Source organism: Peromyscus leucopus, chromosome 9 (genome assembly GCF_004664715.2).
Source record: "Peromyscus leucopus breed LL Stock chromosome 9, UCI_PerLeu_2.1, whole genome shotgun sequence".
Taxonomy (NCBI): domain Eukaryota; kingdom Metazoa; phylum Chordata; class Mammalia; order Rodentia; family Cricetidae; genus Peromyscus; species Peromyscus leucopus.
In genome coordinates this window covers 68718006-68742048 of record NC_051070.1, presented here as the reverse complement: position 1 = coordinate 68742048, position 24043 = coordinate 68718006, and the positions used below count along the sequence as shown (strand labels likewise).

The window sequence follows — 24043 nt, the reverse complement described above, 5'->3', positions numbered from 1 at the left end:
TTCCCTCCAGTAGCAGTCTCCCAGCGCCTCCTTTCTCCTCGATCTCGAGATTCGGAAGAGCGTAGAAGGGAAGGAGAGTGAGAGGCAGAGGAGAAAAAAAAAAAAAGAGAGAAAAAGAAAAAAAAAAAAAAAACCCAACCCAGCAGCATCGGAAATCGATGCACTTACACCTCAGCTGGAAGCAGGGACGGGAGTCGAACCGCGGCCGCCAAGCAGCGCGAGGCGGGGAGGGGAGGGGGCGGCTCTTGGAAGGGACTTCTCCGATGTGTTGATTCCTTTTTTGCCCCTCCTCCTCCCTCCCTTCAGCGCTCGCTCCGGGGCGTCGGGGACGGAGATGGAAAAATAAATAAATTCACGGCGGTGAGGGAAGTGAAAGAAAATAATCAATGCTATTTGGCTGCGGCTGAAGTGTTTTCCCGGCTTCGTGAGTGGGTTTCCATTGATTCACCCTGGGCACTGGCTTGCTCCCTGTCTCCTCCTCCTCCTCCTCCTCGCCCTCCTCCTTCTAGCCCTCACTCCTCCGCCTCATTCACTGGCTGGAGCCGAGGCGTCCCACACAATGGAATAATCAATACCCAGGCGCCCGGGGCAGCCCCACTGAGCAGGTGCAGCGACCCGCCCGCCGCAGTGCATGCCGGGAGATGTAGTCTACAGGCCTCCGCCCTCTATAGACGGCTCGCGCCAAGTCTACCCGCGTCCCAGAACGCCAAGACCTGGGTAGGGACTAGGATCTTAGGCCAGCCTTGCCATGCGGCTTCTTCCTTGACTCAGGCGCTGGGTCTACCCTATTCCTGCAAAAAGGACAGGTCCCTTTAAACACTGGTCCCTCCTCTTTATCCCACTTACAGAAATCTTTAGTGTGTTTTGTTTTAAGTCACTATTAGAACAAGCTGTTTTCTGTAAGCTGCCCACAGCCTTCGGATCAATGCTTTATATTCTAATTTCTGAGATTCTAAAACAGAGTCTACAGGAGTTCATCTTACAGTAGAGAAAACCAAGGTTTACCCGCTCAAGATGGCAAGGCCAATAAGCAATAGTACCATCATGCAAACCTCAGTGGCCTGATTCCAGAGCCCAAGCTAGCTGCTATAGCATTATTTTTCTTAAAATGACAACAATAGCAAAAACCCCTGAAATTAAGGGTGGGGAAGAAACCAGTACCTTGAGTTTCTACCATGTATCAGTTGTGTTTGTTAATGAATCTTCAATCCTCATATAATTGTGAGGCAGAGCATTGAAAAAGCAGAGACTTGGGGAGGTGGAGGGCGATGGTCTACAATGTGAACCAGTTGGCTTTTGAGTTTTGCCAAAGAGTCCCATAAGGAACAGATGAGCTTCAGGCTAATGAGAAGAGTTGGGGTCTTTGGCTTTACTTTTCAGTCTTGTTGGCCCAGAGAACACTGATATTTTCTGTGTTCTCTAAGATACAACCTAGTAGACCAGAAACCCCAGTTTGTGTAATGCCGTCCCATGTTCAAAATGCCATGCCTGTAAATAGGGGCCTTCCCAGAATGCGCTCCCCCCCCCCCGTTTCTAGAAACATAAGGGAGCAGGTGTTGTACCTGTCACTTGTCATGGAAGCAGGTCTAGAGGTTGGCAGTGTCCTCACTCAGAGGCACCGACAAAATTAAAGTCTACAAATGCACTACAGTATTAGGTAAGGTTAAGGGTCTGTCTTTGGTTCCGAAAGCAGACAGAGGGTGACTCCTATGTCTTTCTGTGTTTATTTATTTTTACTTGTTTTGCTTGTTTTTGTGTTTGTCTTTTCCAGGATGGCCTGGAAATCAGTCTGTAGCTCGGGCTCACCTCAAGCTGTAACTTCTTGCTTCGGCTGTCCCGGAGGCTGGGGTTACAGAAGTGTGCCCGACAACTTCTCTGACTCCGGACAAAGCCAGCTCAAGGACTGCTGGAGATGGACAGCGTAGTCTGGTGCTCACTCACAGCCTTTTTCAACCTGCCCCTCAACTGTACTTCAAGCCACGGTCTGCTTAGACACTGATGAGGGGCTGTAGCTAGCTTTTGGGCCTTTACCCCGGCAGTTCCTTCCACCTAGGTCTCCAGCAGTCAAAGTCCCATCACATCATCACATCCTCCTCCTCCTCCTCCTCCTCCTCCTCCTCCTCCTCCCCCCTCCTCTTTCTCTTCTTCCCCCTCCTCGAATTAATTTTTTAAAAAAATCTCAGTATTTTGTTTGTAGTACCCGAGGCGTCCAGAAGAGGGCGTCAGATCCCCGGTAACTGAGTTAGGTTGTGATCTGCCATGTAAATGCTGGGAAGGTAATCTCAATCCTCTACTAAGAACAGCAAGTGTCCTTCAGTGCTGAACCATGGCTCCAGCTCCCCCATTACATCTCCCATTCACATTCAAAATATCACTTCCTCCCCTGATAGAAAGTTTCCCACTCACCTCTGTCCTAAACATTCGTACCAGTTTGTATTAGATTCCCTCTAAAATTCCAGGATAGAGGCAGGGTATGGTGATGGCTCACACATGTAACCCAGCACTCACTTTATAAGGGGATCAGGAGTTCCAGGCTAGTTTGGGTTACATGAGATCCTTGTGTCAAAAATAAATAAATTAATTAATAAATAAAACCATAAAAACATTCCAAGTGGCTAAACTGAATTACTCCACTCATGCGCCAGGCCATTACCACTGGCCAGCCCTTAGTGGGCAGCCATAGACTGCAGTATCTGAGTGGCCGTGTCTCATCAGGCCCACCCACAGTTGACGTTGGGAGGGGTTGGGGACTGGAGTGGGTTTCCATTGCATTCTACTCTTCACCTTCGCCACCCCTAACCCCCCGCCTGTTCAGCTTAGGTAGAGTCCCGCTGTCAACAACTAATTGCATGTTTCTGATCACCATAGCGACGGGTGGGCATGGAAAGGTGAGGTGGCCCTTTGGAACTACATCTCCCATCATGCATCAGGCCCAGGGTGCCAGGCTCACGCTAAGGCTCGAGATCTTGGCCGATGCCCGGGCTCCAGGAAGGATCCAGGATGAGCAGCGGGCGAGAGGGTGGTCTCGCTCCTCTTGGCTACCGGGTTGGGTCGCACGTAACCTAGCAGACCTCTAGGGCCTAGCTTGCCCTCGGCACCCGCCATACCGGTCTAATATGGCCGCTGGTGCTAGGACCGGACCCGCGCGTCAAGAGCCAGGGCCAAGGTCCGGAGCCGGGGACTGCTCCCGGCATTCCTCGCGGGTGTAGCGTGGGTTCCCTTCCCCCATTTCCGGGTCCCCGGAGAGGGAGACCCTGGGGTCTTGAAGAGAGTTCTGAGGTGCAGCTGGTCCGTGCTGTGCGAAGAATGACAGGACATTCCGGGCGGTGAACCTCTGGCCTGGGTGGCAAGGTGTAGAGAAAAGATGTTGAAAGGTCATCAGCATCACGGCCGGCTTTCTAAGGAGCCTTTGGGGTTGAAGACATGATCCATACTAGGATTTAACTGGAGATTGTCGCCATTGCAGCACGCTGAAATCTCGAAGTAGAACCTTGTGTCACTGAGGCAGAGCTCTGAGACAGTGTTTGTGCCTCTTAAGTTCATCCAGGACTGGGGGGGGGGGGGCTCTGCTGACCGCTTGTTCCCTTGAGCACGCAGTGAATTCTTTGCAAACTGTGTTGCAGGTAACATGGCCCAGGGCTTGATTGAAGTGGAGCGGAAGTTTGTCCCAGGGCCTGACACGGAGGAAAGGCTGCAGGAGTTGGGGGGCATCCTGGAGCACCGGGTCACCTTCCGAGACACCTACTATGATACTTCTGAGCTAAGCCTTATGCGGTCTGACCACTGGCTGCGACAACGAGAAGGTAGTGGATGGGAGCTCAAATGCCCTGGAGGAGCGGGTATCTCAGGACCCCACAATGAGTATGTGGAACTCACATCGGAATCTGCGATTGTGGCCCAGCTCTTTGAACTGCTGGGGACTGGAGAGCTGGAGGCTGCAGGTGTGCCTGCCGTCTTGGGTCCCCTGAAGCTGCAGGAAGTAGCTAGTTTTATAACTACACGAAGTTCCTGGAAGCTGGCCTTATCTGGAGCCCATGAACAGGAGGAGCCACTGCTCAGAGTGGATCTGGATTCGACAGACTTCGGCTATGCTGTGGGTGAGGTAGAGGCCATGGTTCGTGAGAAGGCTGAAGTAGGAGCTGCCCTAGAGAAGATCTTGAGCTTCAGCAGCAAGCTCGGTGAGGGAGACGACAGGCCCTTCTGTGCTCAGCAGCATGCTTGGTGAGGGAGGCATGCTCTTTGATGCTGTCCCTGCTTCTCATCCAACCTCACTGGAGGCAACTTTCTCAAAGCTCCAGTTTGTTTACACGTCTGTAAATCATTTGCTATTCTATAGGAGCTAATTTGGATTTACTCCTTGTCTCCGTTCTTTCTCCTAGCTATCACCTCATTTAATCCCCCAGTTCTGCATATCAGGTCTCTCTCTGTTTTGATCCTTCCCACACACTTCCATTTTCCTCTTTCAACTTCCTACATCCTCATTATTCCCTTGGCTTTTTCTTCAGTCTTCTATGTAGCCCAGGTAAGACCTTAAACTCGTGATCCACCCCAGTGCTGGGATTCCAGGTGTAGGGAACCACACCCTCTGGACAGTGCTTTTAGCTTGGAGGAAAGACAGGAACATTCCATTTGTAAGGGGCAAGGGGGTCCTTTGGCAGATTTTTCTTTTTCCATGCCTACCTCTGATAGAGACAGCTCATCCCCACGCTTCAGGGTTTGTGCGCCCTACAGGTCCTGAGAGACCTAGAGGGCTGACCCTCCCTAGAAACCACACAGGGAGTTTCCTGCCATGGGTCAGCACGCCAGTGTCCATTAACAACACCGGCAATAGTTAGAAATGAGCCCTGTGACCGCCAGTCCACAGTCCCTGCTCCCCTTTATTTCCCACAGCGTTTGGTTTTCTTCTGTACTCCACTGCACGTGGGTCGTTGCCAAGCTAATGAGCTTTGGCTTGCCTAGATGGGCTTGACTCTCGATTGGGAGAGAGGGTGAGACGTGAAAGGAGTTGGTTCCCTGTCTTCACGGCACGGGGTGCTTCCTCACCGCTCCTCATTGCCGGAGGAGAGGCTCACGCAGGGCTACTCCCCAACTGAGTAGATTTTTGGGGTCTCACCTCTACAGTCCAACAAGGGACTGGGTGGCTTAGAGCAGCTGCTTGGGTGGCATCTGCATTCTTGGCACTGCGTCGGGAGCTTTGGAGTCCAGGCTGGGTGGGCAGGGAGCAAAGTGAGCAGGTTTAATGGCTGCATCTGTTTCTTTCCTCCTTGTCCTCACCTGCAGGAGTGCCAGCCCAGGAGAAGGCACCCGCCAAGCTCATGGTGTACCTACAGCTCTTCAGGCCTCTGGACTATCAGCGCCTGCTGGAAGCGAACAGTTCCGGCGAAGCCACAGGGGCCTCAGCGTCCTGACAGCATTTGATGGGAGCAGGGTTCACTTTCTAGGAGGGAAGGGGACTCTCGGAAGCCGCCATCCACACCCGGACCCACTGTGCCCCTGCCCTCACCACAGGGCCGCTTTTGTCTCCAGTCCTGCCTGGTCTTTCCCCCCTTCTCAGCTCCCCTTCCTCAAGCCCTCCCTCACCGCTTGCTTCCCTCATCCGTCAGATGCAATCTGTGGGCCGCCCCTCTCCCCTGGCCGCTAAGCAGCCTCCATTGATTTCCGCTCGTGTTTATAGGATTTCCACTTAGCCGTGATCAGTAGTTAAGCACAGGAAAATCCCTTGCCACCCCCCCCTCCCGTGGTCGATGCCATTGATTCTGCCAGCAGCTCTGAAGCCGCCTTACAGCTGAGTTAGAGATGCGGGGAAGCGGCAGGGATTTCCCTGCCTTGGGGTGTAGGGAATAGCAACAAGGTGGGGAAATGGTTGGGAACTTGTGTTGGAAATCTGGAAATTCTGCTGGGTCTGTCACTGTGACCAGAGGGCGGCCTGCCCTGTGTGGCAGTTTAGAGATAAGTTTTGCTCTCCAGCCCAGAGAGGGGTAGAAAGAAAATTGTCACTGTTGAGACAGGTTCCTGGGGTTTCAGGAAGTCATCCTTCTGTGGAAAAGGTTCTACCCTTGTTCCTACACATTTTCTTTCTCACTAGGCCGAAATATACCTTTCTGCCCACCTCAGGTTTCATAGGCTTTCATTATTTGTCGGGCAGGAGGCAGTCTCTTCAGATTGTGGTGACAAATTCAGAGCCAGAGTGCCACCTGCTGTCAGCCCTCAGGGCTGTGTTCCCAGCTGAGGGTGCAGAAAGATTTCAGGTGAGCCGTGGCAGTTAGGAGGCAGGCTAGTTTAGGCCCCAGCTTAGCAACCCGGAACTCCGCTTGGTTTGAGCTGTACACGCCTCTCGTCTGACAACGCACTTGGCATCCTCGGAGCCTCACCTGTATGTGCTGTGTGCACACATCCTTCTAACAACACACCTAGGCCCCCCACCTGCACTCAGTTACATTTATGTCCCACTTCAGACAATGGAATAAGCCTCTCCTCCCCCAGCAGACATAGAAACTCTTCCCTTTGGTGGACAGTTTTTATTCAAACATTTTAGAACATACCCGAGTATGGAAAATAGGGAGCTGATTGGATCAAGATGGGTTTTTAAGGCAAATCTTCTATTTACCATCCTGTGCCTATGTAGAATGAACATATGAGTAAAATCAGATGCATCATGGGAGGGGTCATGCACAGTAAAGAAAGGCTTACAGAATCCAAGCCTGTCAATCAAAATAGAGAACCATTCAAATTATGCCACTTGGCAGTGACCACCTCCTTCCCGTAAGGCCAGGAAATCAGAGCAGCACCAGGCAGTGACGTGAGTCCTGTGGCCACTGCTCTTCACGGTGTATTCGGATTTGTACTGCCACTTCGCTTTTGAATAAAGTTGCCTTTCGACTTGCAATTTATGTACACCTTTATTTCCATTCCTTGAATAAGACACCAAGAGCCTGGAAACACCCTGGCCAGACACTAACCACAGCAAGTTACTGCCAGGTCTCCACAGGCAAGTTGTCCACCTCAAAGGTCTCCTGTACTGGCTGGCCAAAGTGGTTGTAGGTGAGGCGTAGCTTTAGTCTCAGAGTTGCCTAAAAGCAGGGAAGCGGAGACCGGGGTCGCACATGGAGCTTGAGCAGGAGAAGGGAGCGAGACCTGGGAGATGTCCTTCGCCAAGGCACTGTAGAGGCGGCGCACGGAGTAGGCATGAAGCTCCTGGGCCTCTCCAATCAGCTGGGTCAGGTTGGCCACTGCGTCGTCTCTCACATGGGTGCCTGCCTGGAGAGGGGAGGATGTGGCCAGGTCAGAGCAGTGAGCTCTGCCCACTCCCGCCCGACTCCCTGACTACCCCACCTCACCGTGGTCAGCACGTGCAGGATGGTGTCTATGTGCCACCGCTTGCTTGGAGCGAACCTAGGGGACGTGACTCATCAGTCCTGTCACCCTCCCTCCCCAGGCCGCACCCTCTGACGCCCAGGTACTCGTCACCTCACCTCTCCGCAGCCAGAAGGATGCCTGAAGCACAGTCAGCCCGAAGATCAGGGGGGCAGGATTCCAGGAAGGCCTGCAACTCCTGCATCATGGCTCGCACGTTGGAACTGTTCACCAGAGCCAGGCTCAGCTCCAGGGCCCGCCTGGCAGGAGACAGGTGTCCATGCAGATGGCCCAGGTCACCCCGCGCTAGGTCCATTGTTCCCAGGCATCTTTTTCTTTAGTTCTTACTCCAGCTGCTTTGAACTACACTGGTTTGCGTTTCAGCCACCAGGCACTGTCCTCTGCCCTGTTCTCCCTCTGCTTACCTGCTAAGGGAGGCATCTGTTTCCTGTAGACATTCGACCACAGTGGACCGGTGACGCTGTACAGCACTGTGGTCGGACTGCACCAGGCGGAGCAACGATGTCAGGGCCACATACCTGGTCGGAGTAAGAGAGGCCATGCATGTCACATCTGCCCGGACACCCTGTGTTGCCTCCAGGATAGGTGAGAGTTAGATGGATCAAGACTGGGGAATGCAGAGGGCCAGATGTACAGTGGTCCCATCTAGCCAGACACTGGGGGTTGTTACCTAATATTCTTGTCATGGTTGAGCAAGAAACGACCAAGAATGTTAACAGCTAGAACCTATTGGAAGAAGAAGGGGGCGGCGGTCAGAGAAGAAGCCACTTATGCAGTGGGATCCCCTCCATGATGGGTGTTGGGGAAAAGCCAGTGACCAGGACCAGCTGGGGAGGTGGAACCGTGGCTGGAGAGCACATGGGTATATAATGGTACCCGGAGGCCCGCTACAGAGTGGATGTCCATGATGGTAAGCACTGTCTCCAACAGGACGGCGTTGCCCGCATTTCGGCTGGTGTCTGTGTTGGTGGCGACCTGTGTGGATGGCGGGAGAGAGGCATCTGCACAGGGCTCCAGTCTCCCTGTGACTTCTGGAAGGTGACTGCTGTGTTCTCTGTTCATCCTTCAGCCCCTAACAAAGTTCCATGAACCCTACTATATGTTAGGACCTGCCTACCCACTAGGGCAATAGCACAGCGACAGACTGTATCCTTCCTGCATGGAATTTATTGGTTTACGGGGCACAGAAAGGCAATTATATGACCTCAGCATGATAAGTGGTCATGTGAGGAATGTCCAGGGCTGATGAACCCTAAGAAACCACATGCCTAAGGGGTACCTCTCACCTGGGCCAGCAAGTCATTCATGGCCTCACTGCTTTCTTCATGGTTCCGTCCCAGGATCCGAAGCAGACGAAGTATCTGGACCTGAGATTGGATTAGAGGGGTTTATAGGATAATGTCATGAGCCTGAGGTGGAAAGACCTAACACTGTGGGCAACTCCTCCCTCTCACCTCCACAGAGCCCTTGGGCCCTGGAGGAGATCAGACTTGGGTAGAGTCAGGGGAGTCTGGAGAGTCCTTTTATGATTTTTTTTTCTTGAGACATGGTTTCTTTGTGTAGCCCTAGCTATCCTGGAACTTGCTTTGTAGCCCAGGCTGGCCTTGAACTCTCACAGATCCACCTGCCTCTGCCTCCCAAGTGCTGGGACTAAAGGCATGTGCCACCACACCCGGCTTTGGAACAGGCTTTTTATATGGTTACCAAACTGGATTTTCTGACTTTCTGGCAGCCTCCTTCCAGCCCCATCCCCAGTCCCAGGATGACTAAAGCCGTCCTGAGTCTATCACTTGGACTGTGCCAAAATGGGACGTGACTACTGGCTACGGTCGTCCTGTGAAGTCCTCCCCGTTCTGGGGCTCCAAGTAACTCTCAGCCTACCTGCAAGAAGGGATCGCTGACTCCAGAGATGCTGTGCTCTGTTGAGTATCCCGCCGTCACCAGAGTCCGGAGGATCTGGACCAGTTGGGGTACGACCTGGGGAGAAGAAGGGCACAGGCAGCCTTGTCTGGGCATTCCTCCCCTCTTCTCAACCATCGGTCCCAATTCTTCACCCACCGCCCCGCCTTTGCCTGCCCCGCGGCCTGCCCCTTCACTAGCCCACCTTGCGAAAGTGCCTGAGGGCTGCAGGGCTTCTTTCACAGAGCTCGGTGATCAGCGTGATGGTGCCCAGCAGGATGCCTGGGGTCAGGGTGGGGCAGTGAATGGTGGGCCAGGCCCTGGGGCAGTCTACTACACGTGTGTTTGTCTGTGTGCACCACCCTTGTCCAGCGAGAGCGGGATTGCCTGGTCTGCTTTCCACTTCATCTATTCCTAGCCAGACCTGAAGCAGACGGTGGCGAGCCCTGTGCCCTCCTTACCATGATGGCGCTCATGGAGCAGTTTGGCACAAGGTGGGAGGAAGATGCTGGAGAGCTCAGGATCCTTCCGAATCATATGCACAGCGGTCAAAACAGCCTGCAGAAGTCAAGGGGCCTCAGAGAGGGCCACCAAGTTAGACTCCACACCTCTTGCATGTGGCTGCTTGGGAACAGCTTCCGGAGAGGCCAGTGTCTCAAGGTCTACATCTCACCTTCTTACGCACATAGGGGCTGGGCTGCAGGAGCAGCTTCTCCACCTCAGTGGCTAGGTCTCGGCACATCTCAGCAGAGCCCATGGTACTCAGGGTACACAGGGCCAGACCCTGAACTGGCTGAATCCCTTGGCTCAGGTCACTGTAGGGTTTGGAAGGATGGTCGGTCAAGCCGAAGAAAATCTTCCTAGTACTGATAGCAGGCAGCCCTCTGGGATTTTTGCATTTCCCACTCGCCCAACGCCCTGATTTCAAGTGCCCCGGAACCCTCTCACGTCTTGATGCTGTTGGTAATGAGCAGATGGGCATCGTGCCTCTCATCCAATAGAAGCATGGCCCCAAGGTAGCCCACCCTCTTGTCTGTGAATCTGGGGGAGGCGATCAGTTTCAGGCACTCCATCTACAGGGAAGGAGGCAGACCAGGAAGGGTAGTGTGAAACCACAGCACTCATTTTTCCCGACTACATCCTCCTTAAAGCCAGATTAACTTGTGAGGAATCATATTTCATCACCGTCTCTTTAACCAGAAGTTTAAGTGGAGATCCAGATGGCGGCAGGCAGGTTTCAGGGACCTGTGTAGGAAGGGAGGCTGGGAGAGGCTGGGGAGGTGCCAAGAACGGGGCTGGCTAAGGAATCACCAGTACGGCAATGGATAAAAAGGCTGAGAAACTAATGGATTTAGCCGGGCGGAGTGGGGCGTGCCTGAAAACCCCAACACTGAAACTAAGGCAGGGATTTTTGCCAGTTCCAGGCCAGCCTGGGCTACATAGAGAACCTGTCTCAAACAAAACAAAAAAACTGGAGAAACACAAATGGGGTACAAATACGCAAGGGGGGGGGCACTGGTCATCTTCCTCAAATTCTGGAGCTATCCGTGGCCAGTACCTGTCCAAAGTGGGCGGGGTAGCCCAACATGTGGACGTACAGCAGTTTCGCCAGCTGGCGATGCCTCTGCAGGGGGTCCCCGTCGCGGAAGGAGGCCCGAATTTGAGCGCACTCCTTCTGGATCACTTCCCGTTCCTGGGCCAGAGTCTTGGCCCCGCGTATCTCTTCGATTAAGTCCTGAAGTCTCAACGAAGGCACCACCATCCTGGGGGCAGAGCCCGGGAGTGGAAAGGCTTTAACATATGCCAGCCGGGTAGCCAGAATTGCCCTGCGCCAAGTTCTTTAAGGGCTCGAGTCCCACCACCACCCTAAAACTGTGCCCACATAATACCTCCCACCTGAATCCGAAAGCCACCATCCCGCCCCGCAAGGACATCCCCACTACGCATGCGTCCTCGCCCCACCCCGTGCCCGTTTCTAGTGAGCCTGCGCTGAAGCCCAGTTTATTTCTCACTTTCCTTCCCGGACTGATTTCTTATCTCTCGTTTTCCTTCTGGATCCCTGCGCTATTTCCTTTGCGTGATTTCCTGCTCCCCTTCCCATTTCAGGAGGCATGAGTTTCCCGATCCCAACCTCACCTGGCTTCGCTGTCAACTCTGCTTCTCTGCCCCCTCCACCCACCCAGCACTTCCTGGTATGGGACAGAGCTGGGGTTGGTGCCTGGTCCGGGTCCTTCCCTCTTCCCCGCCTCTACCACGGGACCCCGCCCCTCTAGGGCCGCCCCGCTGAGACGTCTTGAGATTTCTGACCTCTGGCCTCAAGTCTTTGGCACTTTGGGAAAGGAGCCTAGAATGGTTACAGCACTGTGGCTCCCCAAGGGGCCTCCTTTTTCACCCACCCCACCAGGTGACACTCAGAGAGCTTGAATTTGAAATCATCGCACCCCAAAGGAGATGACAGTTCCCCCCCTTTTTGGAACTTTTTTATTAATATACTTTTTTTTTTTTTTTGTTAAATTTCTTTGTATTTTTTTTTTTCCTGCAAGACTTGGTGTTGGCGGCACTGTTGTATAACGTCAATCCCAAATTCCATGAAGTAGAAATCAGAAGTAAAGGTTGAAAGGGAGGGAGGAGGAAGGCAGGCCAAGGAGTAAACAGAGGTTGACTAGAAAAATAAGAAGAGTGTGTGTGGTGGGCATTCCTGGGCTAGGCCATTCCTTGAGGAAGGGGATGGGCAGGCAGCTTGCCTCTGCCTCATGCAGGAAAGGAAAGTTCCTCTTGTAGAGCGTTCTGTCCCCAGAGGAAAAGCTAGTAACAGGGATCAGCCATATCTCAAACAGGGCTCTTCACCCACTTCTCACCTGGGGTTGACGCCCACCTCTGCCCTGCCTGGGAAGTGTGGGAGACATTGGCCTCTTTGGATCCCCTTTTGTCTTCCCATCTCACAGGATTCTGACCTGATGGTTTGGAAATACTAGACTCTTTGCAGCTTCTGCTGCCCTTCGGCTCTTTCTTGGCTCTATCCTCTGGAAGTGCTCCCCACAACTGCCAGAACTGAGTATCCTCTGGAAGTGCTCCCCACAACTGCCAGAAACTGAGCATCCTCTGGAAGTGCTCCCCACAACTGCCAGAAACTGAGCATCCTCTGGAAGTGCTCCCCACAACTGCCAGAACTGAGCATCCTCTGGAAGTGCTCCCTACAACTGCCAGAACTGAGAATCCTCTGGAAGTGCTCCCCACAGCTGCCAGAACTGAGCATCCTCTGGAAGTGCTCCCCACAACTGCCAGAAACTGAGAATCCTCTGGAAGTGCTCCCCACAACTGCCAGAAGTGAGGAGCGGAGTCCTCGCTTGCTCCGGTGCCTCTAACCCTCTGCAGAAGTGTCTTCTTCAGGCCCCTTAGGAGTTTAATCAAAGGCCACAAGTGAGTCCAGACCAATCAAATACATTTTTAAGGGGGCAGAAAAGGGTAGAGAGGTGAGTGGCAGAGTCGGAGAGGGCTTGGTGCACCCAATAGTTTTTGTTGCTTTTCGCATTGCTCTTGGCATGACATGCCATCCTTGGGGGTTGGAAGGGGGGCTGGCTGAGGGAGGGGAGGGAGCGTCTAGGGAGTGTTCTGTCGTCCACTCCCCTTTTCTTCCTCGGGGAAGGATCAAGTTAGGCAAGAACTTAGTGGGTTCCGGGAGGCCTGAGTGGAGGTGACTGTTGTTGAGTTTTCCACCTGGGCCAGTGAGCCCCGAGCAGCTCGGCCAGTGCCTTGTCTGGCACTCAGTCACCTCCACTCAGATTCCAGGAGACTCCTCAGGACACCAAACCCCCACCCTTGGTGAAGTCTTGATTTAAAGAAGAGGTTGGGGAGAGGACATGGGGGCAATGGTCTGACTTAGATTTGTGTGTCTCAGAGAAGAGAGCCGACTCTGCAACTCTGAGGGAGAACAGCCCTTCGTATGTAAACAATCTAGAGAAAGAAGGGGTTGGTGGGGGGGGCGGGAGAAAGAACAGGGGAGACCAGAAACAGGTCCAGAGTAATGAGACCATCTCAAAGAAGAGAGGGAACCGGGAAGCAAGAGACCAAAATAAAGGAGGAAAGGAAAGAGGAAACCCAACTAGTAGGGAAAGAGAAAAAGGCAGGTCAGAGTGGGTGGCGAGGCAGGCAACCAGAGCCAGGAGGAGCCAGGCTGTGCCTCAGGTGAGGAGCTGGGAGAACAGGAACGCCAGGCTGAGGTCCAGCAAGGCCACGGCTCCCACCACCAGGGGGTTGGCAGCTCCCTACAGAGACAGAGGATGAAGTGGATTCAGTCCTTGTAGCCAACTGCTAGGTCCCACCTCCACGTCCTGGCTTTAGTGACAAGGCCAAAGGGTCCCCGAAACCTCCCTGCACAGGTAAGGGCAGAGGAGCCCACCCCCATTTCAGATTATGGAGCACCACCCTTCTTCCTCCACGGGGCCCTGTCTTCCTCCACAGGGCCCTGCCCTCACACTGGGAAGACAGACAGCAGCGCTTCCTCCCACCTCCCACCCCCACCCCCACCTCTCTCCCCCATCCTCAGCAGAGCATGTGGGCAAAGCAGAAGGTGCCTGGCCTTAGGAGCAGACATTGGCAGCAGCAGCGGCCAGTACTGCAGTAAGGCTGAGGGAGGATGTGGTTGCTAGGAGATGGGAGAAGGCCTGGAATCCAATCAGAGCAGAGGGTTCTGGAGAAACTCTCCGCCTGCCTCTCCCGATTTTCTGCCTCCCCCCCACCCCCATTCCCTTCTTCCCAGGAGAGGGAGGGAGAATGAGGGTTGGGAGGAACAAGTTTTTCCTATTTCTGGGCACCAAAGAGAGAAAGTATGGGGGTGGGGGTGGGGGTGGGGGTGGAGCAGGAAACTGGGACTGGAAATGATATGGAAGGAGACCAGGAAAAAGTGTTCCGAGTCTACCATTAATTCTTAGTTGGCAGCTAGGGGCAGGTTACTGTCGTGCCCGGGGTCTGTCCCCTAGCTGTCCTCTGGGAGGGCTGCACTTGAAGGTCTCCAAGGTTCCTTTGAGCTGGAAAGTTATCTTTTTCATAAAGTGGGATATGGTCCAAGACGGGCCAGGCAGAGAGGAAGCTGGGTGGAAATGGAAGTCCCTCAGGGGATTATACAGAAGTCTGGGAGGGGTGGGGGGCAGGGCATTGAAAACAAGAGGGCATAAAGGGGGGGCTCACCGGCTGGGCAGGCCTCTCGGTGGCAGCAGGCTCCTCAGATTCTTCTGTCAGGCACCCAGCATCAGGACCCCTTGAAGACAGGCCCCTCAAAACTGGCATGGTGACAGGCTCAGACTCTGAGCCCCCTGGGGCCCTCAGCGGGGGCAAAGACTCTTCATCTTCCCCCTCTTCCTCTCGAAGACTTCCGGAACTGTCACTGCAGGCTCCGAGGAGTGGGGAACCGTCTCTGGGTCCTGGACCCTGCGTCCCCGCCTCATCCTCAGCCTCATAGCCGGCTAGTTCCTCTGCCTGCTCCCCAGGACCTCCCCACTCCTCGGGCCAAGCTTTAGAGCTGGAGAAGGGACCCCAGTCTCCTCCAGGAGACAGTGGGTTCCGGCAGGCAGGGGCTCGCCAAGGTTGGTGGGAGGGGGCCGGGCTGCTGGGCAGTTCCGGAGAGCCCTCTGAGGGAGTCAGTCCGTTCTCGTATACCCCAGGGCTGTCCTCATCCAAAGGCTCTGTGTCAGAACCTCCTGAATCATGTCTGGGTCTGCGGCCTGGGCAGGAACAGCTAGGAATCAGTGGGGCTTAACTGGCCAGGAGCCAGAGAGACCTGCAGCTTATTCCTTGGTTAGTACTTTCCAGGGTTCTGGTTACCTCCGGGTTCATAGTTTCTCATCACCAGACCCCAAAACCTTCCCTTACCACGCCTCAGACATTCTCGGTTCCACCTCTAAGACATCCTCCAGCCTCTTTTATCTTCCACCCTCCCCCATCTCCATGCCCTCCCCCCCCACCCCCGACCCTCTCCAGCTCCCCAGGGAACAGGAAGCCCCCGCCTCACCTGGGGCCTCTAGCATGGGTTGCAGGTCCTGGGCTATCAGTTTGGCCATCCTTGCCGCTTCCACAGCCTTCTCGGCGACGCTGCTCGCTGCCACTGCTTTTAGGAGGGCGTCTGCTGCCCTGTTGGGTCCCAGGGACAGGGACTCATCTGACTTTGCCCCACATCAGTGTACATCCATGCTCTGATGCTCCAGCCCCTTACCCTGTCCCCCACCACACCACGTCTGTCTGAGGGAGCTACCTCCGGAGTCCTCAGCCCTCTGCCCAAGGCCAGCTGCTGCCCATCTTCAGCGGGCCAGGGCAGCTCCCCGACTGGTGTCTCCACTTAATCCCGGGCTGTACACCGTCAACACCCTCCTCTCACACCCTTCTACCTTTCCGTCCTGTAGTAACACCTCATACTTCCCGCTGCAGGGTCAGCCCCCCTCTCAAGTCTATTGCTGTCCTGATCCTGCCTAATGAGCCTGGGCTGTCATGGCCGCTCCACGGCGGGCGGCCCTGTTGTTAGAACCTCTGGATCTTCCCAGCCTCTCCTGCCCCCTAGGGTCAGACACCTTTCTGTGGGATGCAAGGCGCTGTCCAGGACCCTTATCCTGCTCTAATAGTGGTGACACCCCCGACCCTGTTCACTCATCCCTTCCTCTTCTCTCTCCCATTTCCTGCTGCAGGACCTCTTTCTTTAACCCTGCTTCAAACCAGTCTAGGGTTCCTGGCAGGAAAAGTTTGCATCTTGCTTTCTGGCCTCTTCTGTCCTCACACTCTTCTGTTTCCGGCACCGCCTCTCCCCACCCTCCCCACCCCCCTTCCCTGCCGATGTGCAGGCTCTCTAACCCCGGCAGCTGCACCTAGGTAAATTCAGCCTGCCTCCTCTGCTCCACTCGCTCCCTAGCCTGCGCCTCATGTTCGGCTCACTTTGCTGTCAGTCCTTGCTCCGTTCCTGTTTCTCAGTGCTCTGCTTTCAGATGCCTCCTCAGTTCTCCCTTCCATTTCACCCTCTGCTGCTGGGTGGTTTAGAATCACCCAGCTGCTTCTGTAATTCGGACTGAAGTAAAGCACAGAGGAGCAGAACTGATCAGATGTACTTGATATGGGTCTGGCTGGTTAAGACTCAGGATTCTTTGGTCATCGGTTTTGTTTTGCTTTCTTTTTTCATCTAAGAAAGGCAGTCTGTATCTGGTGGTTGGTGACGCCCACTATAATTCTAGGTGAACCTTTTGTGTACCTTGGGCATGTGGTCAGCTTCCTTCCTTCAAAGCGGGTGGGTTAAGGAATTCAGAGCTTACTTGGAGGGACATTCAGGATTTTCAGAATGTTTATGACTAACCCTGTTCTGGAACTGAGCTGGGTTCCGAGCGGCTCTGAGGGTCATTCACCCTTGGGTCGCACTGAGTTATGTAGATGGCCATGAAAATGACAGTAACCTGTGGCTCTTGACATGGAGGGTGTGGATTATCAAGCCCAGGCAGTAAGTAGACTTAGTCTGTGCTCAGGCATCAAGCCAGACTCAAGCTACCTGGCAGATGTACCTGCTGCTGAGGCTCTGTTGTTACCATGGCAGCCAGCAGCCAATCAGGGTTGCCAGGCCTGTTGCTGGGGAGACAGCCAGCTTCTTCCCACTGCCTGATCTTCTAGTTAGTGAGATCAGTGTTTTTTTCCCCCTGCACATGCCTCCACCCTATCTAGCTCAAAATGTTCCATGATGCTTTGACCTCCCTCTGCCTTATCTTAAGGCCCCAGCTTCTAGTACCCATACACTCAGACACATCTATAGATGCATATTCTCATCCAGTCATCTACTCAGGATGTTCATACATGTTCATACTTAATCACATCCACACATGTGCACACCACCAACAACTTGCCTATTACATAAATTCACTGATACATATTTGGGCATATCCTGATCACTGGCCCTCTGAAGTATCCTCATCCCCCTTAAAGGAAACAATACATACAAATTCAAATGCGTGTGAACTATATAGAACAAGGGTCTTTTGAGTCTCATTCCAAATGAATTTTGGTTATTTTTAGATCTGTGCTATCTAATTCAGCAGCCAGAATCCATAGAACTATTAAGCACTCAAAATGTGGCTGGTCTCAAACAGGACTGATGTGCTGTTAAGTGAAAAATGTACACACCATTTTAAAGAATCCAGAAGGAGTGTAAATTATATTAAATTGAAAGGATAAAATTTTGGAAATATGGCTTAAATACAAATATATTATTAAAACTCATTTAACTTGTCTCTTAATCTTTATTTATTTATTTATTGAGACAGGGTTTCTTTGTGTAGTCCTGGCTGTTCTGTAACTTGCTCTGTAGACCAGGCTGGCCTCAAACGCCTGCCTCTGCCTCCTGAATGCTGGGGCTAAAGGTGTGCGCCACCACACCTGGCTTACGTTATATTCTCATTGGTCATCACTGCTTTAGATAACAAGGCTCCGATGCATGGAAATGTAATCTGATTTACTAAAAGAAAAAAAAAAAATCTTCTCTAGAGGCAAGACTCCTCCCTTCAAACCTAAGCAAAACGAGCCAGAGAAAGAAAAGCCGGTAGAGAATGGATTTCAGCTGCAAACACTAGACCTCAAGGGCCAAGGCTGAAATAAAACCAGTCTGGGAGCTAGTGAGGAAGGGACTACAGTGTTTGGTCCAGGATGGATGCTCCTAGCCTGAGGCCTGAAGGCTGGGTGAGCTGAGCAAGAGGAAGACCAGGGAAACCCAGAGGTTTTGGGGCCTGCACAAAGCAGCATTCTTTCTACCAGCTACACCATGGATTCCATAGACACACATCTCTACAAAACACACTGGGGCGCGGTCTCACTACCTCCCTCCAACGCTCAGCCACCCAAAGTTACTCCCACACCCGCCTACAGCCTCAGGTCTAAACATTTCCAACTCGTAGAGCTACAACTACCTGGAGGTAGGCCTGCTCACGCTTTCCCACCAGGCTGCAGGCCTTCGCTTTCGGCTCACTTTTAAGCATAGTACCCAGACGGTCCTCTCCTTTTAAAGCCCTGCTCTGATCTATGCACCAGATGCCCACCTGGCAGCCGCGACTTCCTGGCGCTGGCGGGCAACACTCACAGCTCGACGGGCACCTTCGACAGCCCTGTCCACCTTCTCCTTGACTTTGCCCCGTCTAAGGGCCAGAGGCAGGAGGCTGCGGACACGTCCGCCGTGCACCAGCCGGTTGCGCTTGTACTTGCCCTCCTCACGGGAGCCATCGGGCCGGGTGGTGCGCCCATATCCGTGCCTTCGGTTGCCCAGCCACTCGCCTTCGTAGCGCAGCCCGTTGGACCTCTGGCTCACTCCGTAGCCACTGCGCCGGTCTGCGCGCCACTCACCAGCGTACACCTCAGTGGCTGAGCCCTCGATGAGGGCAGGTGGCGCTGGGATAGGGGGCCCACTGGCCTCGGAGCCCAGGGGTCCTGTACTGCCCACTTCGCTGCTCACCTCGCTGCGTAGAGATCCCCTCTTGCTGCCCAGGGAGCTGCGGCGCCCACCAGCCCGGAGCCCGCTGAGCAGCAGTGAACGGCGGAAGAATCCGCCTGCTGCTGGGGTGCGCTTACGGGAGGCCGCCCCATCGGCGTCCCCGGGCCCCGCCAGCACGAAGCCGCCTCGGGAGCCGGAGGCTGGGCTACCTCCTTCATCTCCTGGTAGGGGTAGGGGCGGAGGCGGCGTCGGGGGGTCGCTGTGGCCCGAGTCCAGAGAGGTGCGGCGGGGTGAGCGCAGAAGCGCCGCCTGGTGGTAGGGTACACTCTGGCGCACCCCGAAGCCGTGGCGCTTCCCGGCCTGCCACTGGCCTTGGTAGGTGCCTGTGGATGTACAGGAGTGAGAGTCAGAACACTTCACTGGGCTCCCAAACCCAGCAATCCGTGGTCCCCGAGCCCTTGGAAGCCCAAGGGACAGGTGAGAGTGGCGGTAGCAGTTAGTGTAGAGGGGTGGGAAGGGACAGGACCTCGCTGGTAAGCGTGGAAGAGCAGATGCAGTCAGGTAGGTAGCATAAAAGATGTGGATTTTGGCAGGTGTCAGTGGACTGGGGAAAGGCAGAGAAACCGGCAGGCTGGGGTGTATGAAGGACAGGTGGCCCAGAGGCTGTGATGCACAGGCTGACAGGTGGTGGTGTGTAAAAACAAGGCACGTGACAGGCCAACAGGACGGCAGGGTACAAGCTGACGGAAAGAAGACACGTTGGGTGGAGAGGGGTCAGGCAGGTAGAGAGGGCAGGTGGGAGGGGCAGGCAGATTGGGGTGGGGGAGAAGCATGCAGGAGACTGTCAAACGAGGAAGTTATGGGTATGGTGGTGGTGGTGGTGGTGGGAGAGGCAGGAAGATGGGGGCTGGGGTCCTGGGCTGGGGGATGGTGTGAGGGACACACGGGAACACTGGAAACAGAAGGCTGGCGCACCGCACGCCTATGGCTGGGGAAGGAGGATGGAGGATGGAGGATGGGAATAGCAGGGCGTGGAGGGCGGAAGCCTGGGGAAGACACACGCGCCGCAGGCCGGCGGGAGGCGCACGCGGACGGGGCAGGGAGTAGTGGGCCGGGCCCCGCACCTCCATCGGAATAGGTCTCGGTGCCGTAGCCGTCCTGGAAGCCGTCCTTCCAGAGCCCGGCGTAGCGCAGGCCGGACACGCTCTCCCACACGCCGCTGCGCCCCTTCAGCCCGCCCAGCCACTCGCCGCGGTAGGTCCAGCGGCTCTTGCGCTCCACGCCCAGCCCTTCGCGCTTGCCCTGCTGCCAGTGGCCCTGGTAGCTGTGTCCGCCGGGCCCCGTGAAGACACCCAGCGACTCGAAGCCGTGCGCCCAGCAGCCGCTGTACTCTCCCTGGGCGCCGGGCCCGGTGCACACGCCGTAGCCATGTGCCCGCCCCGCCTCCCAGCCCCCCACGTAGCAGCCCCCGTCGTCAAAGTCGAACTTGCCCCCGGGGGACATGCATGTAGTTGGCGCGGCCTCAGCCCCCCGGCGGCTCAGCGCATCCTGGGGCTGGAGAGCCGGCTGGGGGCCTGGGGGCCGGGCGAGGCCTGGGGGCGGGGGCAGTTAGACCGGGGCTGGGCGGAGGGGCCCCAGCGCGGGCAGGCAGGGCCGGACCCTCATCCTGAGTGGCTGTGGAGAGAGAGGGGTGCAAGTAGAAAGCGAGGCAAGTGGAGAGCGAGGTCCCCTTCTTGGCCTGCCGCTCCCCTGCCGGTGGCTCTAGGGCATCAGCACCGCCTTCCAGCCCTCCTCCCATCCCCCCCGAGCAGCATCTTTCAGCAGCTCCCAAGCGGTGAGGGCAAGCAAGGGGGCTTTCCCATCCCTCCCAACTTGTAGAGGGCGCCTCCCGGGACTTGGGGGGTCCCATCCCTCATCCCGAGTCCTACTTCCCCAACCTAGAACCCCAGAGTGTGGAGTGTGGATGGCAGTTGGGAGGTGGGGGACTTGGGAGGGGCCCGGGCAGGGTCTCCCGACACCTGCTTTCCTGGCTCTTTGGACCCCCTCTGCCTTGATTCTTTGGCTTCGCTAGCAAACCCGGGTGCGGGGGAGGCGGGAGGTAAAAATGTAGCTGGAAATCCGGACCCAGGTGGGCCGACGATAGAATGGGGATGGGGGGGGGGGACGACGAGGGTAGGGGTGGGCAGACTGGCGAAAGGGAGGGGACAGGTTACTCACCATGTGGGCTGGGGCTCAGGCTGCCTCCCGGGCGCAGTTTCCATGGCAGGGTTCTTCCACTCACACCTCACCAGGACAAGCCAAGCCCCCTTCCCTTCCGGAAAGACTGCCACAGCCCGAGAAGGGAGGTGGGGGAGCTATGGGAGAGTCCCCTCTCTCTCCTCGGCCGAAGGTGCAGGCTAGTGTTGGGGGGTGAGGCAGTGGCTGGGTGCGGGGTGAGAATGAGTGTAGGGGGGAAAAATCTGCCTTGAACGGAGACAGCCAAGAGGAGCTGGGAGCTGGATGGGAAAGAGGAGGGGGGCTATCAAGAGGGGGTGTTTTTATTTTTTTTCTTCTTATGGTTGGGAGAGGAAAAAAAAATCAAAATTCCAATTCCATCCCAGCACAAATCAATGTTTGCTCCAAACCCAGCATCAAGGGGGAGGCTGGGCCAGGCGGATTTAAAGGGGCAGAGAGGAGCGGAGAGGAGGAGAGGGTGGGGAGCAGAGTCAGTGGCGATGATCAGGCTGGCGAGAGGATGCCCCGGCAGGAAAAAAATGGGGGCTCACTACCCCTGAGTTGAGGAAGAAGGCAGGTGGAGAGGAGAATGGGAGGCTCAGAGACCCCCACGGTGGAAAGAAACCCTGGCATGCAGGCAGGGAGTGGAGTGAGGCGGAGGGGAGGGGAGAGGAGCCAGGGGGAGGAGTCTGAGCTTAAGATGGGGAGGCAGGGGGAGGCCAGAGCCAGGTGGGGGAGGAGAGATGCTGGGGAGACCGGGAGGGCGAGAGGAATACAAAGAATGAGGTGCAGGGGTGAGAGCTAAGGCGGGGGGGGGGGGGGGGGGGGTGCAGAGGAGGGAATACACCCGGCATGGGAGACCTATTCCAGGGTTGATGAGAGATGGCCAGGAGGAGAAGCAGAGGAGGACGAAAGGAGGGGAACAGAAACAGACAGGGAGCCGAAGAGAGCGAAATGAGGGTTGTGCTGGGAGGGAGAAAGCTCTGCGGAGAAAGGGCAGGCATGGGAATAGAAATCCAGGCAGGAAGAGCCCAGACTGAGACAGGAGGCCCGGAAGTGGTGTTTGTGGGGACCCTGGGGAGAGAGATGAACCTGCCAGCTGCTTGGCCCGAAGCCAGGAAGCATTTGAGCTTGGATACCTCTGTCCATTCATCTCAAACTCCTCTTCAAGACTGACCCCACCCTCTCAGAGTTTTAGAGGTGGCTTGGAATGGGGCCCTGTCAGGAAGCCGGGCTATACTAATAAGCACAACCCTCTGCCTTCACCACCTGTTTCTGTCTGTCTGTCCCTCTGAAGGGAGTGTCGGTGTTTTAATAGGGGGATTGAGTTTGAGGAGACCATCAAGATCTTGGGGCTCTGGAGTCTTCTATTTTGCACCATAGAAACAATTATGCATAGGTTTGCTGGAGCAGGCCCTTGCTGTGGCTCCTTCAGCCTACAACCCTGTCCCTGTCCACTCACCAGAGTGACAGCATCGTTAGACCACACTGGCACTGGCAGTCTCGGGGCACAGGCTGTTTCCCCTCCCTCCTCAGCTTCCTCAGGCCGCCTCGGGTCCCATGCCTGCCCTTAAGCGTTTCAGGGAAGGAGGTACTGTCCAATCATACACAACAGTGTGACCAACCAAGTCTACTCAATTGCTTTTGTTCCCCCCCTGGTCCCTGCTGCCCACCCTCAGCCCCACACCTTACTTAAAGAGAACTAAAGCCCAGGAGCGGAAGTCACTCACCAGGGGCCACGCAGCGGAGGTGGCAGAGCTAGACTTGAGATTTTTATCTTGCTTCGTGCTGGGCATTGAATCCTGGATCTTCGATAAAGCATGTGCTCTATCACTGGACTCATAGGAGCCCTTCAGTTCCTCCCAGGAGTCTGTGCTCGAGGGCATCCCCTAAAGTCAAGGGTTACATTGGGTAAAATAAAAAGTGTGAAGATTGGAATAAATAAGGATTTCTCTTGCATTGTGTTTTTCTTATATATTTTGTGGTGTGTGTGTGTGTGTGTGTGTGTGTGTGTGTGTGTGTGTGTGTGAGAGAGAGAGAGAGAGAGAGAGAGAGAGAGAGAGAGAGAGAGAGGAGATTAGAGGACAACTTCAGAAGTCATTGTCTTCTGTCTTGTTGAGACAGTTCTTGTTCTGATGTGTGTAGTATGCGCCAGGCTGGCTGGCCAGAGCCTTCAATGGATTTTCCTGCCTCTACCTCCCATTTCCCCTTAGGAGTGCTAGGTTTGCCGATGAGGACCACTGCATCTGTTTTTTTTTTTTTCCCTTTTGACACAGAGTTTCTCTGTATAGCTTTGGAGCCTGTCCTGGAACTCACTCTGTAGCCCAGGCTGGCCTCGAACTTACAGAGATCCGCCTGCCTCTGCCTCCCGAGTGCTGGGATTAAAGGCATGCGCCACCACTGCCTGGCTCTGGTCTTTTACCTTGGTTCCTCAGATTGAACTCAACTTGTAGCTTATGTGGCAAGCTGCTGAGCCATATCCCTAGCTCACATTGTGTTTTTCTAAAAATCTAAGCTTCAAGGAAGGGACAACTCTTTTATATATATATTGAGACAGGGTCTCACTATGTAGCCCAGGCCCATGGAATTCATTATTCCCTGCTTCAGGCTCCTGAGTGTCGGGATTACATGCAGTGCCACATACCCAGTAGGGATCACATCTTTAAAGCACCTTGGAGAACAAAATAGGGCAGTGTCAGGGACTGGGGATGTGTAGCTTAGTGGTAGAGCCTGTGCCTAGCATGTGCAAGACCCCGAGTTCATTCTCAGCATCCAAACCTAACAACAACAACAAGAAGAAAAGCCAGGGCAGCTGTAAGTCCATTTGACCCATGATAGTCGGTGGGGAGTTCATTCGTTTCTCATTGAGCATCTACATATTGACCTTCTATTAGGAGGCATCTGTCCAGGAGCTAGAGATCCGGCAGTATTTGCTGTAGATCTTCTCAGTCAGTAGGAGAAACAACTGATGAACATGTCTGGTCTAGTGAGGGCCATGGCAGGTTCAGAGGGTGGGAACAGGGCATGCAGACCAAACTTAGTTTAGGCTGTCTCCCCCAGAAAAGAGGAATTTAGGATAGATCTAATATCAGGGGGTTCTGAGGCAGGCACAGG

At 54.8% G+C, this 24043-nt stretch overlaps 4 protein-coding genes and 1 long non-coding RNA gene across 10 annotated transcripts in view; 1 reads left to right on the top strand and 4 right to left on the bottom strand.

Annotated features, from left to right (window-relative positions):
* The window catches only part of Zfhx2 (zinc finger homeobox 2), a 31773-nt gene extending 31211 nt beyond the window's left edge, over positions 1 to 562 (bottom strand). The window contains exon 1 of the mRNA XM_028892268.2: positions 169 to 562. The gene's annotated coding sequence lies outside the window, so the exon portion shown is untranslated. The remainder of the gene's footprint in view (positions 1 to 168) is intronic.
* Positions 563 to 2768: 2206 nt separating this feature from the next.
* On the top strand, positions 2769 to 6886 carry Thtpa (thiamine triphosphatase). Of its 6 annotated transcripts, none has more exons than XM_028892269.2 (3): positions 2769 to 3019; positions 3624 to 4221; positions 5281 to 6886. In XM_028892269.2, the coding sequence occupies exons 1-3, from the start codon at positions 2974 to 2976 to the stop codon at positions 5639 to 5641; spliced, it is 1005 nt and encodes a 334-aa protein (XP_028748102.1). In that variant the 5' UTR covers positions 2769 to 2973; the 3' UTR covers positions 5642 to 6886. The 6 variants fall into 6 exon arrangements, with proteins under 6 accessions (XP_028748102.1, XP_028748107.1, XP_028748104.1 ...); XM_028892274.2 differs by having other exon boundaries at positions 2918 to 3019; positions 3624 to 4178; positions 5281 to 5502; XM_028892271.1 differs by lacking the exon at positions 2769 to 3019 and adding an exon at positions 3026 to 3166.
* On the bottom strand, positions 6504 to 7093 carry LOC119088526. The gene is made up of 2 exons (XR_005092181.1): positions 6960 to 7093; positions 6504 to 6701 (listed from the first exon to the last, which is right to left on the bottom strand). It is a non-coding gene; the product is annotated as an uncharacterized LOC119088526 (long non-coding RNA).
* A 14-nt stretch (positions 7094 to 7107) lies between these two features.
* On the bottom strand, positions 7108 to 11661 carry Ap1g2 (adaptor related protein complex 1 subunit gamma 2; the record flags this gene model as incomplete). The annotated part of the gene is made up of 14 exons (XM_028892222.2): positions 11410 to 11661; positions 10832 to 11036; positions 10222 to 10346; positions 9947 to 10088; positions 9735 to 9831; positions 9479 to 9555; positions 9256 to 9351; positions 8661 to 8741; positions 8251 to 8349; positions 8045 to 8100; positions 7779 to 7892; positions 7473 to 7613; positions 7338 to 7392; positions 7108 to 7257 (listed from the first exon to the last, which is right to left on the bottom strand). Coding segments are annotated over exons 2-14 (1437 nt in total), but the record flags the coding sequence as incomplete, so codon positions are not given.
* Positions 11662 to 11766: 105 nt separating this feature from the next.
* Jph4 (junctophilin 4) lies at positions 11767 to 21597 on the bottom strand. Its single transcript, XM_028892157.2, has 6 exons — positions 20933 to 21597; positions 19840 to 20389; positions 18327 to 19098; positions 15281 to 15399; positions 14461 to 14993; positions 11767 to 13538 (listed from the first exon to the last, which is right to left on the bottom strand). Exons 2-6 carry the CDS (start codon positions 20216 to 20218, stop codon positions 13455 to 13457), a joined length of 1887 nt encoding a protein of 628 aa, XP_028747990.1. The 5' UTR covers positions 20219 to 20389; positions 20933 to 21597; the 3' UTR covers positions 11767 to 13454.
* Between the last annotated feature and the right edge of the window lie 2446 nt (positions 21598 to 24043).

Coding starts and splice junctions, on each gene's coding strand:
- Thtpa (XM_028892269.2), top strand. CDS start 2,974: ATGCCCGGGCTCCAGGAAGGATCCAGGATGAGCAGCGGGCGAGAGG. Junction 3,020..3,623: donor GATGAGCAGCGGGCGAGAGG/GTGGTCTCGCTC, acceptor ACTGTGTTGCAG/GTAACATGGCCCAGGGCTTG. Junction 4,222..5,280: donor TGTGCTCAGCAGCATGCTTG/GTGAGGGAGGCA, acceptor CCTCACCTGCAG/GAGTGCCAGCCCAGGAGAAG.
- Jph4 (XM_028892157.2), bottom strand. CDS start 20,218: ATGTCCCCCGGGGGCAAGTTCGACTTTGACGACGGGGGCTGCTACGTG. Junction 15,400..18,326: donor CAGGAAGTCGCGGCTGCCAG/GTGGGCATCTGG, acceptor GGGACCCAACAG/GGCAGCAGACGCCCTCCTAA. Junction 14,994..15,280: donor ACCCATGCTAGAGGCCCCAG/GTGAGGCGGGGG, acceptor GTTCCTGCCCAG/GCCGCAGACCCAGACATGAT.